This window comes from Camelus ferus, chromosome 18 (genome assembly GCF_009834535.1).
Source record: "Camelus ferus isolate YT-003-E chromosome 18, BCGSAC_Cfer_1.0, whole genome shotgun sequence".
In the NCBI taxonomy this organism is placed as follows: Eukaryota; Metazoa; Chordata; class Mammalia; order Artiodactyla; family Camelidae; genus Camelus; species Camelus ferus.
The window spans coordinates 9,167,009-9,188,822 of record NC_045713.1 but is presented as its reverse complement, the minus strand read 5'-3'; the positions used below and the strand labels follow the sequence as shown (position 1 = coordinate 9,188,822).

Sequence of the window (21,814 nt, the reverse complement as noted above, 5' to 3'; positions counted from 1 at the left end):
TTTGTGGACAGGATGGTGAGCCATGTCATGTGAGGTCTGAAGTGGGGGTCGAGGTTCTTTTCTTTTCCCCTGCTCTTATCAGGTGTTAGCACTGTGTTTGGAAAAGTTACTCTTTTCCCTTCGAACAGATTTGTTATTACTATCGAGTAAACTGAGCATGTGCATGGTGGTCTGTTTCTGGATCCTGTTTTATTCTGCTGACACGTCCTGTCCTTACGCCAATGCTATCCTTTCTTGATCGCTGGGGCTTCACGGTGAGTCTTAGCTTGAGCACTGCAAGTCTTGTCCATTTGTTTTCCTTTCCTGGTATTGTGGGCTATTAAAGATTCACTTGCTCTTCTGTATAATGTTTCATAAATAGATCATCAGTATCTGCAGAAATCCCTGTTGTGACTTGTATTGATTTTATTTTTTTATATCTAGTTTGTTTTTTTTTAATTTTTTTGTTGGGGGAGGTAATTCGATTTTTATTTATTTATTTGTTTTTAGTGGAAGTACTGGGGATTGAACCTGGGACCTCGTGCATGCTAGGCATGTGCTCCACCACTGACCTATGTCCTCCCCTTGTATTGATTTTTGAACTGTATTTATAGATCAGTTTGGAGAGAATTGACATCTTAATGATACTGACCTTTTAGTTCATGGTATGTCTCTCCATTCATTTCACTTTTGCAACAATAGTTTGTAATTTTAAATACAATGGTCTTGTAGATCGTGTTTATCTGTTCGTCTAGAGGTGTTATGTGTTGTATTTGACTCAGTAATTAATGAAGGAACTAGTAAGGTCTTACAGCTGGTCTGAAGGAGAAACGTGTTTGTCATCAGAAGGTCCGCTGGGATTAATTTAATATAGACGCCAGGCGGGGGCGGGGAAGCTGTCAGTATCCAGAGGGCAGGAGACAGCAGTGTCTAGAGGCCAGAACTTGTATTTCTGTGGACACAAGTCATTTGCATTGCTCTCAGTTTTCTTCGACTTACCAACGTGTAAAGTAGCTTGCAGTTGAAGAGAGAAATAAGCTTAATGGTAGACAGGACACATCATCTTTTTCCTGCCCACTTAAGGTTTTCCCTTTGCCTCCCTTTTTTGATTTTAGCAGTCTTGAAGATTATCTTGATCACAAAGTAAGGCTGACCTGGGTCAGCCGTATTGTTTATGTGCGTTTGCTAGGACTGTTAGTATATCATGTAGGCCTTCTTTTTGGCTTTGCAAGATCCTTGAGTCATAGGGTTGCGATCATTTACAAAATTAATTTCTCTCTGGAAATTTACATGAGGCATGTCGGATTGGATTTTCAGAAGCTTCTATTACTTGCTTTCTCAAGGGTCGGAAACCAAGCCCCGTAAATTCTGGCCACCAGATTGTACCTCCCATTATTGCACATGTCAGCAAATTCCTCTCTTCTTGACGTCCTCCAAATATCCGAAGTCCCCTAGCTTTCCTGCAAGTGACCTCAGCACCCGTGGGACCGGGACCCTGAAAGCCAGGTGCCAGGCTGCTTTCCTGGGGGCTGGTTGGCACTGGCTCTGTGAACACCTTTGAAAGTGGTTTGCTGGGCCCTGTCGACTGAGCGTTGTCTCAGGTAGGACGTTCCGAGTGAGGCACTGGCTGCGTGCCTTGCCTGCTGCTCTCTTAAAAGGATGGGGAGATTCTTGTTGAGCTTTCCTAGAACTGAAGACACTGTTTCAGACTGAAAGTGCCTGTCCAGCGGATGGAAGGGAACACCCCTGAGGCATGTTACTGTGAAATTTCAGAATGTTAGCAAGGAGGTGGGTCCTGGAAGCTTCCTGAAGGATGAAAAGAGGTGACGTACAAGTCGAGAATCAGAGTCACTTCCTCTGAACAGCAGCGTTGGCGCCTTGTGGAGAGCAGTGCCTTCCAGAGCCTGCAGGAAGGTAATTTTCACCCTAAGAGTTCTGTGCCAGTCAAACTCACAGTTCTGTGGGAGGGCGGGCTAAAGGTATTTTGGGATTTGCGGAGTCTCAAAAAAAATGTATCTTCCTCATACCCTTTTCCAGAAAGCTACTGTAGGTTGCATTTTACTTAAAAAAAAAAAAAAGTAAAAGAGGAAGGACTTGGACATGGGGACTCGACTGTCGGTGACAGGAGGGAGTGACAGCTGTGCAGCAGGGAGGAGGGTCTTCAGTCCATGAGCAGGAAGGAGGGGTCCGGGGAAGACTTCCTCTTGAAGATGGCTTGACCGGTGGCCTGATCGTCTGGTGACTTGAGAGATCTGGGTCTGGAGCTCAGGGTGAAATTGGCGATGAGGCAAAAGGCACAGGAAGAGGTGAGGGAGGAGGTGAGAGTGAGGGGGGCGATTACCAGCTGCCGTGAGGGCTCCTGGCTGGCCGGTGGCTACGGCGGGCCCGCGTGGTGCAGCGTCTGCCCGCGCCCAGAAGTAGCTGTGATTTGTAGCTCGCAGTGCGCTTGCCATGCTCTTGGTAACATTCAGTACCTGTCCCAGGCTGCGTGACTTGAGGAAGGTCATGCTTACAGGGGACCAAGACCCGGGACTGGTGCTGCTTGGTGAGTGAAGCAAGAAGGCCGCGTGTGTCCTGAGGAGACGGGCAGATCCCAGGGACCGGGCTGCCCCGAGTTTGGCGATGCTATGTAGAGCAGAGGGTGCCACAACAGTGGGCACATTGAGATCTACCCCGGGCCTTCTGAAGGCCTGATGCGTTTGTGGCGGAGGCTTGGGCTTGGGGAGATGAGCACGCAGCCAGGCCTGGCCGGTGGTCCCATCCTTGCTGTTTGGACACCCCTGGCTGGTGTCCTCGCATTCAGGGTGTGGGGACTTGGCCCTATCCTTACTGCTCCAGACAACCTGGGGCACATGGGGTAGTACGTCCTTTCTGCCCCGGAGCCCCGCCCCCGCCCCGCGTTCCTGTGACATGCAGCCTGTCTCTCTCACAAGGAGGAGAACACACAGTTGCCACCGGCACCTCCAGGCCCAGGATGCGTCTTCCTCAGTCTCTTCGTCTCTCCGCACATCCCAGGGGCCGGCAGAGGCGTCTGGCGGTGTGGGTTGTCTTGGAGGAAGATCTTGGGCAGCCGTGCCCTCCTGGGCGTGGTCTGTTCTCTGCCCAGAGGACACTGGGCCGGGGGAGGTGCGGTGAGAGCGGCCCTCACAGGAGGAGGTAGGACCCCCTTAGCAGCTGCTGGGGACGTGGCTGCCAGAGACGCAGTTTTCGCATCTGTGAAGTGGCTGTAACATTACCCATCTTTGCTTGCGATTCTTGGTGCCTTGTTCCCTTGAGACCTAAGTTCTAATGATGTAATTTGGGACGTAGTGGTTTGACTTTGGACCCTAAAGGTTTCTTGAGCCTAGTACCTCGAGTACGTGCAGCGGGAGAAGTAGAGGGAAGGTGCCTTCCATGTTGTCTTGGAAAAAATCACCTCTGCTTTCGTCCACTCTTACACTGGATGTGAACACTAGTACATCTGTGAGTGTCACCTGAGCCCCGACCCCCGTCATGGCCCGGGGACCAGTGCTGATGGTCCGTGTTCTTGTGACCTGCGTGGGCGGGCCCCATCTCCGGGCCTGCGGGGGTCTCGGCGCCTGTCCTGCCGTGAGGGTGGCGGCCGGGGGCTGGCGATGCCCCGTAGCCTCATGCTCTGGGTCTTAGCAGATCACGTCAGTAACAGTTCATGTTGATAAATGTTTTTCTTGACAACGCAGTGGAGCAAGGTAGCTGCAGAACTGTTTTTAATTTTATTTCACAAAGAATGTTCTTTACAAAGTAGTAAAAGATAAAAAAGAGAACCAGTCGCTTGCAGTCCCAGCACCCAGAGGTCCGCGCTCTTCCAAGCCTCCTGCTGACCTGTCCCGGGCTTCACCCTCTGCATGTGGACTTTCAGAAATGGCTCCAAGCCCATGGCTGTGTAGCCTTACCTTCGGTGTCGTGACCTTAGTACCCGTTTCTTAAAAACACACGTGGCCTCCTCTGTAAAGGCCCCGGGGGCCGTCCTGTGGATGTCCCGCCATTGCCCTGCCGTTGAGATATTCAGGCTGTCTCTAGTTCTTCTGGTTATTAACAGCATGAACGTTTGGGACACGTCTCTTTTTAAAGCAAATAGGACCGTGTCTTTCTGCACTTAAGCCCCCCAGTTGCGTGCCAGCACACTTGGGGGGAAACCCTGGGTCTTTCCCACACCGTAGGGGCTGCGCGTGCTGGCCTCTGCTCTCGGCCCCCAACTCTGGCTTGCCTTGACTTCTCGAGAGCTCCCCTCGTGTGTTTGGGCCTCAGGGACGCTCTGCATGGAAGCTCTGCCTCGCTGGGCGGCTCTCCTACCTCGTTCTTGTCCCCGGGGACAGGTTCCTAGGACACTTTGTTTTTGGAAACAGAATCTTCTGTCGGAATGAAAGGTCCTGTTCCCCGTGTCCCAGGACTTCAGTGTGGATAGACTGGAGCTGGAAAGGTGCGATAACTTGCCCAGGGCTGCTCAGCCAGCCGGGGGCCCCCTCGGGGACCTGCTGCTTTGCCAAGGGTCTGAGACCTCTCTCCGGCAGGTTTGGAGCGCCTCACTGGTGAGGACGCCTCCTCTGGGGTCTCGCCGCAGCCCTTTCTTCCTGCATCGCTTTGGACTGCGTCCCTAGAAGCTGACTCGGCCCTCAGCCCCCTTCTTGCTGTGCAGCTGTGCAGTCTGCTGCCTCTGCTGCAAGGGGACTCGTGGGTGGGCTGGTGGGGTCTGCACTGCTGGTCACGTCCGCACTGCCAGTCACATCCGCGAGGGCTGAGCCAGGGTGGGAGCGGGGCCCTGCAGGCACCTCATAGGCTGTGGGGACAGGCACTGGTTCAGGTGCCCACTCCCACACACCTGCTGCCCAGGGTGTGACACACCTGCAGTCGTCTCCATGTTTACCTTCTGCCTGTGGTGCTGCGAGTGGTTTGACGTCCCAAGCTTGTGCGGCCTTTCCTGTGTCACCTTGGCTGTGTGAGCTGCCATTGCTTCCTCTGCCGGCTCTGCGGATTCCAGCTTGGGTGCCCACCCCAACGGCTGTTCTCGTGGGTGGTGGCTCTGCCTCCTGCTGCTGGAGGCCCTCGTCACTGGGGCTCATCTCTGGAGGGAGGCCCCGGCTCCGGCCAGACCCAGCTCTGCTCACACCTCTCCCTTGGCTCGCGGCTTTGCTCCCACTTGTGGGGGGACCTGCGCCAGGGGGGCCCAGGCCGGCAGCGCGCTCACCTCCTGGAGGTGGCCTGCTTGTGTCCAGTTGCGTCCCAAGCCACCTGCTCACCACCACTGTTCCGAGCTCCTGGCTGAAGGCCAGTTTGGGGCAGTTACCCAGACTTCTTTTTCAATGTTTAAAGCATTCAAAAGATCAACTTTTCCGAAGGGTGAGGGAACAGGGAGAGAAAATGATGGCATTTGTTTGAAAGGTTCTCAGAGCTTTTTTTAGCTCAAACAGTTCAAAGAGCACCTCTTGTTAATCAGAGGACTATTCCAGCCTCCCTGGGGTGGTCACACTGGCTTAATTGGAGCCCAGGCTGCTTTGAAGTCCTTTTAATCCTGCCTGAGCTGGGAGGAAGCATTCGAAGGCAGCAACTGTAAATTTGAAATTTCTTCATTTTATTTACACGTGTCTGGGGACCCATGTAATTTATTTCCATGAAGTGTTTTGGCTGAGTTGCTGCTGGTGGGCAGCGGGATGAGGTCCAGATTCGATGGTGCTGGAGCGGGAGGCTGGTGCCTGCTTCTCTGGCGGTCACTGCACCCAGGTCAGGGCTGCAGCAGCGTGCGTGCCTGGACGGAAGTGGCTGGGCGGCCGGCATTGCTGACTCGGCTGGGACTTTGCTTGCTGGCGTGGAGATTCTGCACACGAGGGGGCTTGTGGTTGTACCAAAGTCATCGAAGGAGTGAACCCTGACCGTCCCCGCTGACTCTGGGGCCTCCTCTTCCACGGAGACGTGCGCAGCTCTCTGGCCACGGACTGGAGGCCTCGCTGACTGCAGACGGAGCTGGTCGCAGGCTCGTGTCGATTGGCCGCACGCGCCGCGGCCCTGTTTCCGCGGCCTGGCCCGTAGCCCATCGTTTCCCTCCCCTCTTCTCCTCCCCCACAGAGTGGTTTACGGACCTTGATTCTGTCCTTGAGGAGATTTGCTGCCTCATTTTGTGCTGCCCAGTGACTGGCAGGCACCTCTGTGATCGCTGAGGCGCTGGACGGGCCCAGGGTGCCGGGCCATGTGCCGGGTGGCTCCACCCCAGCTGAGACGGGGCCAGCGGGTCTTCGGATGATTGCTGGATCCCTGCTGGCTGCTCTGCTGTCCAGGGGCGGGGCGGGGTGGGGCTTGGATGTGACCCGGTGACACCGGGCGGTCTTCACTGAGCTGTTCTCTTTGCCCTTGGACCTCCTTGTGTTCATCAGCATGTCGGGAACCGGGCCTGGAGGTGCTGAGATTCACCTTGGGCCTCCTCTGGAACGAGGCTGGGGGTGGATGAGTGTTCTCATAATATACGCCATGTACTTATACAGCAATCTATGGCTCACAGGTGGAAATGTTAATTTATGTAAATCTCATTCTTAGCGAATTCATGCTGGTAACTAGTTGCTGCCACTTTGCTTTCTAATTGGACACAGACATCATTTTGTTTATATGTTCTGTAATATTGCCTGTGATTCATAGTCATAGTATAATCCTCTTCCAAAACGAGTCCTTCATCTGCAGTATTCTCGGGACAGCCCCGCGCGGGGGGTGCTGCTGTTACGTTCATTTTCCTGACGAGGGAACTGAAGTTGGGGGAGGTTAGTGATTGTCCTGGGTCGCTTACCTAGTAGTGAGTAGAGCTAGAATCTGCGCTGTTCCCTGCTTGTGCTGCCTCTGTGGTTGGTGGGATCTGCCCTTGGGGCCCGTCACCCACCTGCACACGTACGTCTCTGCTTCTTATGGAAAGTGGGGTGGCTGCTCTTTTAATTGCCTCTCGGGATTGGCCAGTGCCCTTCATTCTTTCTCTTGATGTTCTGATGGATTTCTGCAGCACAGCAGATGCTCGGGGCGTAGGCTATTCCTAATTCTTTTTTTTTTTTTTAACACTTTGAAATGCGTTATCCATAGAAGAGAAGACTGGATACAGCCCTCTCTGAACCCACTCTCAGGTTAAGAGCAGTTCCTTTGGTCACCTGTTGACCTCCCTCCCGGTCCTTCTCCCTCCTCCAAGACCAGACCCTGCTTGTTGTGGGATGTGCCGTCAGCTGTAGCACTGGCTGGCTTGGCACTCCCAGGGGGTGGCGCTGGTCCCTCTGACCCAGGGGGTGATGCTGGTCCATCCAACCCGACCCAGGGGGTGGCGCTGGTCCATCCGAGATGTGCCCGTTTCTGCCTGTTGTACATGTTACTGTCATTACATAATTTAATTGAATATGGTAGAGTCTGGAGAAAAATAAACGTGTGAAAAAAGCAATGTTTCTGTGAAAACAAAGTTGAGTGCTTTGGAAAGTCTCAAAGGAAAATTGCTTTTAAAAAAGCTATTGCATAACAGCAAATTGACTGTAAACGATCAGCAGAAGAAGTTGTAAAATTTAGGAAGAGCGCAGGTGTCCATTTTAAAGAAACAAAGCCAAAGTCATAGGTTGTGTTTTGTGAGTTTATGCAAAAGATATAAGATGATCCTCGGGTTAGTGGGCCCATATTGAAGAAGCAGCTTGGGGAATGCGTGTGTATAATATTTTAAGTTAAAAGGTTTGAGCGATACATCTGTATCTAAGATCCGATTCCCTACTTGAACCAACTTTCAGGATCGATGACCAGTCTTGATTATTTCAGATAGGAATCCTCTTAGTGATACATGTTTGCCCCGTTTATGATGCAAATTATTCTCACTACACTTAGCTACAAACATCTTCTAGGAATAATATAAGATTGTTTCATTATAAGTGGGTAGAATTAGATTTTTATGCATTAATTCATCATGGAATAATTGCTTTCTTTTTTAAAAAAAGTTTTATGTAGTGTCTGATTCCATAGTATAAGTTTATAATGCCGAGTTTTAAAAAACTCCTTTCTGAATAGGTATTATATTTCCTTGGTATAAAGGTTAAAATTTTGGAAGAAGGTATCTGTGATAAGTCTCCTGTCCCGTTTTCATTCTCTCCACGGGAAGCAGCTGCTCCGTCTTGTTTATCTTCTAGACGTTTCTTAGGCAGGTGTAAGCCACTACAAGCACCCGCATTCACCTTCTGCTTCCACACAAGAGGCCGCCTGGTAGACTCCTGCTTGCCTCCTGCGCTCTCACCTAGCAGCGCGTGCCTCCCCGTGGGGCCTTCCCCGTGGGGCCGCGGGGAGGGTCTTCTCTTCTTTTCATTTTACACACATTGCATTGTGTGGATGGACTGTATTTAACCAGTGATACTAAACTCCTGATTCCACGGTCTGAGTTCAAGCCTGGGTAGAATTTAGCTGGATAGTTACTGTTCTGGAAAGACACCATGACTTCTCGTTCATCATCTCATGTTTATGGAAGGCCTGTTATGGTCCCGGGCGGTGCTCCGGGTTCACAGCCAGTGAGGCCACAGAGCAGCATGAAAACCGCACTTTGGAGTGCCGTGTTCTAGTTGAAGCAGAGAGACAACAGACGAGAAGACAATAAATACCTGGCACCCCGGGTGCTGATCTTTTCTGTGAAGGCAGTTAGTGCTGGAAGAGAGAGGGAGGGTTTGGGGGAGGGAGGGAGGGAGTTGACAGTTTACTGGTTTAAATGGGATGGTGGGGGCAGACGCAGGTGAGAGCCTGGTAATATTTAGGTAAAGGCATGAAAAGAATTGATGGGGGGCATGCCACATAGATCCCTGGGGGAGGAGTCTTCCGGATGTGGGACGTGCAAAGGCCCTGAGGTGGGAGTGTGGCTCAAGCCCCACATTTGGGTCTGAGAGGCAGCTGTGGTCAGGCCCCCTCAGGCCTCGCAGGCTCTGGTGGGGACTTGGGCTTTTACTTGGCGCTGAGGTGCGGTGCATCGGAGAGTTCTGACAAGAGAGCACGTGATCTAACCCACGTTTTGAAGGAAGTACTGTCGTGTTGCAGGCGGTTGCTTGAAGGTGAGTGTGAGACTGAGGGCAGCGAGCCGGTGGCGGCGGAGCTATGCAGGAGGGGGACTCGGGCTGTTCTGAGGATGGCTCTGCGTGGGCGGGGGGTGCAGAGGAAGCCGCAGGCCTCGGGTCTGCCTTGATGATAGGCAGCATGGAGACTAGGTCCCCTGGGTGGAGGGGCACCAGGTCAGGGATGTGGGTGGTGCGGGCTGAGCCCAGAGGCCCCTCAGACCGCAGTGGGCGGCGGGTCTGGAGTGGAGAGTCTGCGGTGGTGGGTGCGCGGCGCTGCGGTCAGAGCCGCGGGCTCTTACAGTTGTGCGTGCAGTCCAGCCTGGGGCCACGTGTGGGGACCGGGACCCTGGGAGGGAGAAGGATGAGCAGGGGTCTCAGGGGAGGGCGGAGAGTGCGTGGAGGAAGAGGGGCTCTCGCCGTGGGCACTGCGGAGAGGCCGGTACTGAGGGCTGCACTTGGCGAGAGGGCAGCCTCCCTGCTTGGTTTCGGGAGGAGCTTCAGGCCGAGGCCTGACCGTGAGCAGGGATGCCTGTTTCCGGAGTGCCGCTGGCAGGGCCGTGTGAGGACGGGGCTGTAGCTTGGGGTGCAGAGCCGGGCATGTGCATTCGCAGCAGTGCCGCCACCCCTCTGAGCCGTCTGCCCGTGGACAGGGGCACGGGGGTGAGCGGGGTGCTCTTCAGAATGAGGAGGGTCTGTGGCTTTGCAGGGACCCGGAGACTCACACCCCTTTTGGGGTCAGTCAGTGTGAGAGAGATCTTGTCTCACATGAAAACCGCCACCGATCACAGGAGCACTGCAGCTCGAGGAAGGGCCCCTGCGTGCTGCGTGGCCCCGGGCTCCTCTGGGCATCTCTGGGCGTGTGTGCCTTTGGACGTGTGAGTGGGCTGGGGAGGGGTGTGCCTGAGACTGTCTGATACTTGCCACCTTTCCATGGAAACAGAGTGACTTGTTCTCTGTCCCCCTGGGAAATGAGCAGCTTCAGAGGATGTCCGAATGGCTGCTGTCCACCATGTGGCCAAGCTGTCCCGGACCGGCCCCTGGCTGAGAGGGACTGATGACCTTCCTAGGTCCCCTGAAGGTGGGGTGCCTGTGGCCTCAGGACCAGTCGGTGGTCACGGCCTTCCTTTCTCTGGAGTGTCTGACGCCAGCACGTGGCCTGGGGCTGGAGCAGCAGGGTTGACTCCCGGGCGGGGAAGGTGGCCCGTCAGAGCTGGCCATGCATAGCTTGTTGCTCTCCTTCAGGTGACAGGGGCTGCTCTTCCCCAGCCTAGATGCACAGCAGGCTTTACCCAGGCCTGGCCTTGGTGACGCGCAGCCCTCCCGAGGCAGCTGCGCCTCCACCCTGGCCGCGCCCCGCGTCGCGGAGAGCAGCGCGGCAGGCGCTGTGACTTGGCTGTCATGAATGCTCACCCTTCTTTTGGGGTTTAGCACCAAGTCTTGCTGTCTAATTTTCCTGTCTAATTTTCCTGTTCCTGGTTCCACATATTTTCTGCAGAAACAAGCCTGCAAGGGGGTCCGCCTCACCGGGGTGTGCCCCGCGCCTGTAAGGCCCTCTGACTGGAGCCCCCCTGGACTGCCCTGTGCCCTTTGGCTTCCTCTCTTCTGGACACAGTGCCTCAGAAAAGGCTAGAGGCTTCTTCTTCGTGGATGAGTTTTGTGATTGGTGCCGTCGGGTTCATCTTAGAAGTCGGGGTCCTCTGGACCTCATGTCTTCACACCTGCTGAGACGGCACTGTGAGTGTCAGCGAGCGTCCTGGCATCTGCTGCCAGGAGCCTCAGAACAGCCGCTGCTGGGCTGGAGAGCCTGGAGAGCCGCTGCCTCGGGGACCAGCCAGTGGGCCCGACCCCCAGGCCTCCTGCTGTCCCGCGGCCAGAGTGAGCCAGGATTCAGCTGCAGACTGAACAAAGACTTTTCCTCCTTTAAAGCCCACCAGTTAGAGTTAAAAGGCTTCAGAGCTGAAGCCAGAGTTTTAAACAGCAGATGTCACAGCTTGGGCTGTAGTTGGAACTGCCACTCTCCTGTCATCTCTGAGGCGGAGAACCCTGAGGCCCTCGGCAGACGTCCGCTTCTCAGTTTGTGAAGCAGAAGTTTTGGAGTACGTGGCTCTTCCTGCCCGGGGCAGGGGTGGGGGGTGGCGCCCGCGCAGTCCTGGGCTGTAATGGTCCTTGGCCTGGCCCCTGCTGGCGGCCAGCGCAGAGCTAAACCCCCAGCGCCCTCGGGGAGCATCTCCGAAGAGCTCTAACCGCACCGCAGGTCAGGAGTGCAGAAAAATAAACACTCTCCTGCCAGTGGGAGGCACTTTGGCCTCTGGTCTTTGATTTGCTGTGTGGTGTTTAATAATCCTTCACGATTCAACAGCCCTTCAGGAACTTGCCTGTGTCCGCCCTTGGAGCTCCTGGCGATGGGGGCGCAGCTGTGGCTGTCTGTTCCCACGGGGCCGCGTCCCGGTTCCTGAGCTCCTGGGCCTCTCGGGTGCATCTGCTCCTTCTCCCCCAGACGCCCCCCGCACTGCGGTCTGGCCACTGGGCTCGCGCTGTGTGGAGCAGTCCCTGGAGGCCCCGTCCTCCGTCAGCCCCCTGCTTCTCCCGCCGGACTTGCGGGTGACGGTTCCACGCAGGGAGCATGCTGGGTGTGCGGTTTTTCTCTTACTTTTCCTTTGTGCTTAGACGTGTAGCACACACTTTCTCATCAAAGGAAGCTTAAACAGTGTACATGGAGTTGAAGATCCCTTTGCCGCCACCAACCTCAGCCGTGACCTTGAGTTACCCACCAGTGTCCATTTGGGCTGAATTTTCCAGGTTATGCCCTGTAAATGTGCGCACAGACCATGTGGTTCTCTCTAGACAAAAGAAGTTGGAGGTGCAGTTTGGGGGCGCCTGTGCGGTTTGGGGCTGTAATGGTCCTTGGAACGTGAATGGAATCAGACACTTTGAACTTGAGCTCTTTCCCTGAGCCCCTGCAGGACTGCCCAACTCGCGGCTCCTCCAGGAAGAGGAGGCCCTGCTTCTGGAGAAGAGGGTCTGGGCGCTCATGCTGTGCGCACTGCTGGCCGGAGCCCTGCCCACAGGCCAGGCGGTCGCTAGGGTGGGAACAAACCAACGAGCCTCCTGGTGGCCCAGGAATCAGCACTGTCACTCCTGCGCCATCCCCTCCTGTGGGCCGGGCTCCCTTGTGCCTGCTGTGGGGTCCTTTCAGGGGACACTGTTCTCCTCCTCCCTGGGCTCAGCTCTCAGCCCTCGGGACCTTCAGCAGGAGAGTGGAGGGTGCGTGTGTTTATGGGATGCCATGCACACGCGTGCACACACCTGCATCCCTGCCCCCCCCCCGGGCAGGGCACCGGGAGAGAGGGCTGGGCCTCTGGGGCGAGGGGCGCGCAGCCCCCAGTCCCTGCACGGCGGCAGCCCATGCTCCACGCCTGGCCCGCATGCACAGTGACAGAGCAGAGAGGTGCCCCGGCCCAGGTGTCCTTGCGGGGTCTCCCGGGCCGTGGGCTGTGCCGGTGGGTCTCTCGGAGCAGCCCCCGAAGACATTGTGAGGGTGTGGTGTGGTCTCACCCTGTCGCAGCTGGTCACCACTTCTGTGGCCACTGGTTTCCACAGCTAGAAAATACAGTTAAAAAGAAAAAAGCTGTTGCTGGAAGTAATTCTCACAACAGAATTGTAGAATCTTTTTGAAAAATGGAAAAGGTGCCAGGGATTCTGCATCAGTGATGTGACTCTTGCCTTTTTGTAAGCATTTCCTTCCAGGCCTTGCCTCTACACAGATGGTATTAATCAGGGTGCACTTAACCTTGTGTTTGGTTTTGCCTTTTCAGTGAATATATATATGCTTGTTGTTGTTAAAAAGAGGCAAATACACTGGCGCTTAAACTGTTTTCTCACGTCGCGTGCACTTACCGTTTCAGCGGCATTGTGTGTGTGGCGTATTTTACAAACCAGTCTGAGGTCGCTGGGCCCAGCAGCATGGGAATCAGGAGCACGGCCTCGGCCAGGCCGCCCTGCGTGGGTCTCAGCTTTTCCAGTTGCTCCCGACTCCTCTGTGCCTCCGCTTCCCCACCTGTGTAGTGGGGGTAGTGAAGGCTGTTGAAAGGATGAAACGACTCAGTATCCGGAAGGTGCTTAGAGCGTCTGTCTCAGAGGGGGCAGGTCCCCCGTACTGTGGCTGCGTCGCAGAAGTGACGCTTCTATCGGCAAGGGGGCTCGCACCCCCTGCAGCTGTGCGGCGAGCAGCCCTTTTTATGGCAGCCCTGCCGTCGTGTTTTTGTTAGTTGTTTGGGTGTTTTTTTAATTGTATTTTGTGTTGTTATTTATTATAGTTGTTTTGAGGATGTTCGATGATGTATCAAGTTGGCAGAAAGCTTGGTAACATTTCCTTACGTAGTAGTCACAGCAGTCTCTCCATTGCGAGTGGTAGTTTCCAGAATTCTTGCAGTGACATTTGTGGATAAATCGCTCTGCCTTGTCTTCTGGGATTCTTTTTTTAGTTTTGGACCAAATTCTGAAACCTAATGTTGTCCATCAAATTGACAGAGAGCCTCCAGGAATGTTGTCTTTGTCAGACGTACAGCAGATGGTTTCCTGGGTGGCACAGAGAATTTTTGGTGTCTTGCCGTGCAGTGTTACATGATTGTTTTACTGCTTAGATTTCCCTGTTTCTGCAGATGATCAATGGGTCCAAGTTGTGCACGAGAGCCACCTGTTGGCAGATCCGAAGCCCCGCCCCCAGGGGTTTTGCTTCGGAGGGTCCAGAGGTGGAGGTGGGTGGGCTGGAGTGATTCCAGGTGATTCTGATGCAGAGGGGGACTGTTTTGGACACCCTCCCGCCCCCACGATGCCACGGCCCACAGAGCTGCAGGAGTCCCTTCCTGGACCAGAAGTGGGCATGCCCGCGCACGCCTGCCCACGCTCTCCCTGCCTCTCGTGACCTGTAGCGACCGCCTGGCCAGCGCATTTTTGCCCCCATCAGATGTGACGTGTACTGCGTCCTGTGGTGCGGCTGCAAGTCTTACTCGCTTATTTTCTTTCACTGAGCTTTTTTTGTTTAATGTTAAAAACAGTGATACAGGGAGCATGAAATGGTGCAGCTGCTGTGGAACACAGTATGGCGACTCCTCAGAAAACTAAAAATGGAGGAATCCCCAGGGCTGCCCCTGGGTGTACGTCCAGAAGTGTGAAAGCAGAGACTTGAACACACACTTGAAAACCAGTGTTGACAGCATCGCTCTTCACCGTAGCCGAAGGGTAGAACCCACCCAAGTGTCCGTCGGTGGTGACGTGTTGTGCTGGGCCGCGGAGCTGCTGCGCCCGCGCGCTGCTGTCTGCTTTCTCTCGGGGCCCATTCTCAAACCAGTGCCTTAGAAGTGCTGTTTTAACTAAAGCTCACGCAGCTCATTCCTGCAACAGGGCGTGCTTTCTTTTTGATCAACACTGTAGAACTTAACAGTGTGTGGAATTCCACACTGTTCCATTTACTGATTAATAATTACCTCAAATTAAAACGTGCGCTCCTTATTTACATAACGAGCTGTCGTCAGCTGCTTTCACTGTGACATCCTCGTTTCCCAAACTCAGTGTCGAAATGGGATTGGGTGGGAAGCCCTACAAACGCTTTTAAAGTTTCCTGTCTTCTTCTGCTCTGGTGAGATTAATGGGAGTGTGGGGGCTGCCGGGTGGTCGCACCACCACGTGCCCGGGTCTTGGGGTTCTGGAAACAAGCCTCGAGGAACCCTTTTGAGCTGGGCTCGGCCTGGAGTTGTGTGAGCTGTGACTGAGTCCCGGGTTGCCGCAGCCCGTCGTGTCTTCCCTTTAAAGACTCCCGCCTTCTCTGTCTCCGAGGGTGGCGTGATTCTGAAGTGTTGCGCCTGGCTTCTGGAGTGTTGAGCTCTGTGCTTTTAGGAGAAGTTGAAACCTAGTGACCAGCAGGAATGACAGGCCTGCCTGGACTCCTGAGTCCCAGGTCACAGAGTCAGAGCTGCAGGTATTCCAGCCCAGGGCCCCTCGAGGAGGACTGGTGTCCGTGTGTTTGCCAGCAGCAGCGGGGCAGGGCTGGGCCGGGAACAGGATATGGGGTCCTTCCTGTGTCGTTTGGTCTTCTGGAATTGGGCCTGCAGGACAGCCAGGCCCTGTGACTTGAAGACCCCTCAGCAGGAAGGGTTACGCCTGGGTCTTGGGGCTGGGGTGTCGCCAGGAGGCCGCTGCTGGAAAGCCTGGACCCCTGTGGCTGTCTGCCCGGCACCCTACCCTGTGGGTCCCAGTGGTGGCCACTCTCTCTGCCCTCTCCCAGGGGGGTCGGGGCACAACACAGAGGACAGGCCGGAGGGGCTCCTCAGGCGCACGGCGCCTTTGCCTGGTGGTCTTCGTGCGAGAGGGGCAGGATTGTGGGAAAGCCAGCTTCCTGCTTAGTTTCTTTGAATGTGGAGCTAGGCCTCCTGACACTCTGTTGAAATGGCTGCTCAAAAGTTCCAAAGTCTTGGGGTGTCAGACAGGCTCCGTGAGGTTTAGCTGGAGGGTCTGAGGCTCAGGCCGCCTGGGGTGTGGCAGCCTTGGCCTGCAGATGTGCAGACGCCCCAAGCCGTCAGTGGGAGTGGAGCATTTCCAAGGATAGCATATTAAGCCCATTTTTCTCTTCATTTGACCATTTCCAATTTCCTGTCATTATTAAATTGTTACATTTCAAATTATCTTTACTTCAAAGGAAATTGGAGAGCCTTGGTTTGCAGAGTCTGGCTCTCCTCTGTTACTCTAGCTCCCCGCTTTGTGGGGTAATTTGTACCCCAGGGCAAGAATCTTGTTTCTAAATTGCTGTCACGTGCTCCCAGCTCTGCAGACGGCTCTCCAGTTTCCAGGAAGGCTTCTGTTTGGGGGGTGTTGCAGGCAGCTTGCCCTCAACCAGAGAAAGCCGCCATGTCAGTTAGTGAGAGCTCCTGGACAGTGTGTGGTCACCTGTCTGGCAGAGGCCTCTCCACGGGCCCTTCCCGCTGTTCCAGGTCTGAGCCGACGTGGCCCTGCCTGGAAAGGGCGTGAGGAGGAGGGTGGTGATGGTCAGGCTTCCCCCGCCACCCTCGGGGCCTCTGTCTGCTTCTCCCATGTGGCGCTGCCTGGTCCTGGGCCCCTGGGGGGGGGGGCCTTGCAAATGTGGACACACGCCTTTGTTTTAAATGCACTTTGCGCTGATGAAGGGACAGTGTGTGTGCTCCTTCGACTGCTTAACACAGGAAAATAGAAAACAACTTAAGTTTCTTTTAATATGTTTCAGAAAAAAACTTTAGCTTAAAAGTCTTTACTTGTTTTGCTTATTTTCCTATTAGTATTTTTAACTCCCTGAGTTGGGAAATGTTTGGAAGCTTTGAAAAGAGAGGCATTCAAGGCCGGTTCAGCCCTTCCCCTCCTAGGCCCTGGTTTCTCAAAGGTCTTTCCTTGGGGCACGTCTCTTCACTGTGACTGTTTTCTAGTCTGCAGAGCCGCTTTGTGTCCAGGGCGGAGTCAGGGTGGAGACCTCTGCGCTGTGCCTCGCAGACTGTCCAGGCAGGGGCTTTCCCTTGCTGGTCGGGAAGGGCCTCCCTGAGGTGACCTGAGGGGAAGGGGCGTGGAGTCACTTGTGGGCGGAGAGCCGACGGCTGAGGCCCCAGTGTGTGGGGTGGGGCAGGGGCTGCGCTGGGCTTTTGGGTGCTGTGCTGACAAGTGGAGATGTCGGGGCTCATGTTCTAGCGACGGCAGACTTGAGATGCCCCCACACGGACGATGGGTTTGATGGTGGTGGTACTGGGCTGCGTCGTGCTGGAGTGGGGAGAGGCTCAGGGGCTTCCTGGAGGAAGAGACATCTTCCCTGAGACTTGCAGGCCCAAGGGGCCCAAGGGTGTAGGGTTTGTGGGGCACGGACGTGAGGCTTGGTTTCAGCTGGTTTCTATGAGGGGTCCTTGGGTTCCACGCGACTGCAGGTGCCAACTTGAGCAGGAGGGGTTCACTGGTAGGTGAGGGGACGCTGGAGTGTGCTCTGGGGCCAGAAAGAGAGCCTTCGGTAGTGAGCTGGCCAGTGGCCCCTCTGTAGCTTGGCGTTGGCCTCTCCTTCCAAAGGATGTGTGTTGTCTGTGTAGCTTGGGTCCCAGCCCCCTTGGCCCCGCCAGCCACCACCGTTTGCTCAGTGCTGGGGACCCATTTGTGGAGGGGGTGTGGGAGTGGCCTCAGCGCTCCCCACAGCCTCGCCCCCGTGTAGCCCTGGCCTCGGCCCCTGGCCTCGCGCTCACGCCCTCTTGGCCCCTCCGCGTCAGGGGGCCGTTTAGCCGGTGGGCCCCGGGCTGGTGTCGGGCAAGTGCACGCGCTGCTGGATCCCCTTTCATCTCTCGCGATGGTCCTGTCGCACCTTCTCCTGAGCCTGGTGCTGGGCTGGGGGGCTCCGGCGATCACTGTCTGAGTCTCAGTTTCCCCACCTGTGAAATGAAAACCATGAGCAACAGGGCTGCTCTGAGCATTGACAGACCCAAGTAACCTGGAATAGGTTTGAGAATTCCGAGCCTTGTGCGCGTGGCGTCTGCTGTGCCCAGTCTGGCGCTGCTGCTGAATCGTACGTGGGTTTGGAAGGAGAAGGGAGGAAAGGAGACCCAAGTGCCCTGGGCATGTGCACCTGCTTGGCAGGTGCTGGTAAACCTCACTTCTGATCCTCTGCACAGTGACAGCTCTTATGTGTCGGCTTGCTTTTTATAGGTGAAAAAAAATCAAGGCTTGAAAAAATAACGTGTCCAGTGTTACATGGCCTGGCTTCAGGCTGGGTTTGAGCCCGGGGATGGGGGAGCACACCCACCACCCCGTGTAGGACCTCACTCATCCGGGTCTGGACCGGCAGTGGTGGGCGTGGCTTGTGGGGTCCCCGCAGTGTGCAGACCCAGGTCCCCCCGGGACAGCCGTGCTGACGTGTGTCCTTGGTCCCGCAGGACCCCGGAGGACCTTTCCAGGTTCATCGTGGAGCTGCAGCAGCGGGAGCTTGCCCTGAAAGACAGGAACAGCTCCATCACCAGCAGGTAGGCCTGGCGGCCCGTGTCTGCGGGGACATGTCTGCTTTGGAAAGTGGGGGCCAGCTCAGGGCCAGCTTGCTTCCCTGCTCACTCCCTGCCTTGGCCTGAGCCAGTGGGAGCTGGGCTGTAGGGTGCAGGGCGCCCGTGTCTGCCCCACGGCAGTGAGCCTGGCGGTCAGAGCAGCCAGGCCCTGGGGCGGCTTCCTGGGTGGGTCTGAGGCGGGTGTTCCCCACCCGCTGCACTTTGCAGAGGTGGGGGCTCTGTGTGGCCCCTTGAATGTGTGGGAGCCTGGAGCCTGGGCTGAAGCATCTGAGTGCGTGTGAGTGTGCAGACTTGTGCACTCAGGAAGGGTCCTGGGCCACCCGAGACTATGGCAGCAGGATGTTTGTGTCTGCCCCCCGGAGCCCAGGCAGGCGGCTGTGACTTCCTCCAGGGCCTGGTTTTCCTCCAGACCCTGAGTGTGCGGTGTGCCCACACCCATTATCCCACTCTGACACCTGCCGGGTGTCCCAGGATTCAACTCAGGTCAGCCAGACCCTGACCCCACAGGTGGAGGGCCCCGTCCCAAGGGCCCCCCGCTTCCGGGTTCCCAGGCTGCTTGTGCTTCTGTCTGACTGCGGATTCAGGCACCCCCACTGCCCTTGGTAATTTGCTGGAGGGATTGACAGAACTCAGGAAAGCCCTTTACTTAGGGTTACTAGTGTGTTACAGAGGGTGCGGCCGGGACAGCCGACAGCCGATGGGAAGGGTGCATGGCGGGTGGGGGTGGGGGCAGCGCCTCATGCCGTCCCCGGGCGTGGTACCCTCCCGGTTCCTCCAGGTGCCCGCTGGCCCGGAAGCTCTCTGAACCCCCTGGTTTGGCAGTTTGTCTGCAGGTTCCTGCTTGGTTAGGTCTTGCCTGTTGGTGATTAGCTCGGTCTCTAGCCCCTCTCCCCTCCCTGGAGGTGGGGGTGGAGCTGAAGTTTCCAGCCTCTCGTCCTGTGGCTGGTCCCCCTGGTGTTCAGGCCCCTGCCCCCCGCCCCATGCCGTCTAGGGGTCGGCTTGAAGGGGCTTGTTCCAGGGGTCGCATCAGAAGGAGAAAGGAGAGGCCTCTTTCTTGGATCTCCTTTTTGGAACAAGGAAATCTTTCCTAGGAGCCCCCACCATGCTCCCGGCCAGCAGATTCCCCTCCAGCCTCACTGGTCCAGGCGGGGTTTTGTCTACCCCGGACCAGGTACCCACAGAGGATGGGGTCACCATGGCAAGCTTAAACTAGTCTGGTCCCCCCTGAATCACTTGAGGGTGGACAGCTGAGTGAGGCTGACCCCTACAGTGAGTGAAGGGCTCGGGGACGGGCTGGGAGGACAGTGACCCCAGAGGGGCCCTCGGGGCCCTGCACGGCCAGACTGGCCGGCTGGGTGGGTCTGTGAGGACAGTCTTTCGCCGCTGATTCTCCTCCACAGCCTCACCCCGCGGTGCAGTAGGGTTTTAATAATTTATTAGTTGAAGGAAGGTTTTCTTATTTTGGGGGCTGGTGTCACTTTGAAAATTGGGTTTTAGAAGCATCTGATTATGTTGGACATAATCACGTCAATTTAGTCTAAAGCCCTCAAATGACAGAGATTGCCTTTTGCTCCCGAAGCTACTGTCGGATGAAGCGGACGTTAAAAGCGACTCGAAATTAAAGCTTTGACATTTTCCAGGTGATCCTCTTTATCTTACTTTGATCTTGAAACAGAATGAACCATTAGGGGAAAGGAAGCGTGTCTGCGTTTTTCTCCCCCCAAACTATGAAGTATTTTCTGAAGTTCTCTGAGCAGCAGCAGGAAGGTCAGCCCCCTAGAGACCATGAGCGCCTGCGGGACCAGCAGCGCCCTCGGCTGCACTCACAGCTGTAGATCCAGCCGTCTCGGCTCTTCCCTGTAGGTGGGACCCTGCCCCAGGGAGCAGCCCTCCCTGGCGCACAGGTGGTCCGCGTGACTCCCTGGTGCTTGTCCGCCTCTCGGGACCTTCGGGTTCCCTCGGAGCTGTTGCAGCTGCCCCGGGAGCATGGGTGATCTCAGACCCCCAGACGAGCCCTGTGCGCCACCTCGTCTGCAGGATGGGCACCTGTCTGTCAGGACTGGGTGTCGGGAGGTGTGGTGTGACAGCACGTGGCACAGGGCCTGCAGACGACTGCTTGCCTGGGGTGGGGTGGGAAGCTCTTGATCCTGACCGTCCTGATCGTGTGACCGCCTCAGGACCATTTCCTGTGTCCAGCTCATCTGTGCATCACCTCGTTTCATCTCATGGAGGTCCTGGGGGAGGATACCATCACTGCATCTTCCTCCTTTAGGTGATGGAATGGGTCAGAGAAGCCTGGGAGCGTTCTTGAGGTCTCAGACGATAGGGAGCACTCATTTCTTCAGGAGCCATGGGAGCTGGGGTCCCGTGCCCTCGAGGCCCTCGCTGACCAGGACAGCGAGGAGGCGGTGCACGATGCCGTTCACGCCGCCAGTGGTCTGGGTGGCTGCTGTTCCAACAGACGGCGAGGCGATGTGGACGTTTCCACGTGGAGGGCCAGGGGACCTCATGAGGTCAGGCCCACTGATGTCATTTCTGCACGTCTTTAGTGGCAGTTGGGCAGAAACTCAGGTTAGCAGGGAAGAGGCCCCTTGAAAGGAGGGTGAAAGCTCGGGGTCTGGCCAGCTCCCAGGCAGGCGGGGCTCGGGCCCGAGGGTTCGATGTACGTTCCCCACCTGGAAAGGGTAAGTCAGCAGGCGCTGACCCAGTGCCCTGCGGGGTCCCGGCGGGAGCGCGGGCCCCGTGCTCTGTCTCCTTCGCTGGGTTCTCAGGGCCCTTGCTGAGGTCTGCACCAGCCTCTGTCCAAGGTTACCGCCATAGCGCCCGGCTGACTTACCTGGGGAGGACCCCATCCCACGCACGCTGCCGAGTCCTGGGTCAGCCACAGCAGCTAAGGGGCATCCTATCCCAGCCTTCTGTGAAGTGAGTGAAGGGAGAAGCAGAGCACCGTGCACTGCACAGGAGCTGAGCGGAGAAGCAGCGCCTGCTCATTCTGGGAAGATACGGTGCCGGCCACCTGGGCGCCGCACGCAGGGCCGCCACCAGCCTGGGGCAGGGAAGAGTGCTCCTGTACTGGGGGTTGAGGCTTTGACCCCACATCACCGAGGAGCCCTGGTTCTGCACCTGCCGTAAGTTTGGCTGGGATTTTCCCCTTCTTTGACGTTTGTGCCTTCCGCCTGCAGACGGGAAGCCTGGGCCTCATCCCAGTGTTGGGCCCGGGGCGTTGAGAGGCATGGACCTCCCCGAGCCTCCAGGTTGCAGAGAAAGAGGGTGCCTTCTGCCTCCGGTAGTTGCTGGCTTCACGCGCATCTGTGTTTCCCATGTCAAAGTGGGGCTGGTGTCTTACAGGGCTGCTCTGGGGGGGGCAGGGTGGCGGTGAGGCACCTGGGAGCCACGGGTGACGTGCAGCTGTGAGACAGCAAGGCCTCCGAGCTTGCGGGGCCGGAGTCCGGCCAGAGCTTTGGTCAGCACCCTGAGGTGTCCTTCGGGGGTGAGCATTGGCGTGCCTTTCTGTTGGAGGGCTGTCGTGAACCGTCAGGCCTCTCTGTGTTTTTCCCTTGTGGGCATCTCAGGCAGCCGCAGGGCCTGTGGGTCACTCATGCGAACATGTCTGTCAGTGGACAGGAGATTCGTCACAGCCCCGGAACCTTGCCATTCTTGCACGGCTGCCCTGGCTTCAGTTTCAGTTCGTGGAGGCTGAGTTGTTCCTCTGGAGACGTGCTGAGGACACGCGAG

At 56.3% G+C, this 21,814-nt stretch overlaps 1 protein-coding gene across 6 annotated transcripts in view; it reads left to right on the top strand.

The window, feature by feature from the left end:
- The window catches only part of MAD1L1 (mitotic arrest deficient 1 like 1), a 271,894-nt gene that overhangs the window by 42,745 nt on the left and 207,335 nt on the right, over positions 1–21,814 (top strand). For 4 of the 6 annotated variants that reach the window (XM_032459889.1, XM_032459890.1, XM_032459891.1 and 1 more), the window contains one exon: positions 17,957–18,043. The exons of 1 other annotated variant lie outside the window; for it this stretch is intronic. In XM_032459889.1, the coding sequence (XP_032315780.1) occupies positions 17,957–18,043 (87 nt within the window). Of the gene's footprint in view, positions 1–17,956; positions 18,044–21,814 lie in introns of those variants that run through there. One more of the 6 variants, XM_032459894.1, reaches the window with a different exon arrangement.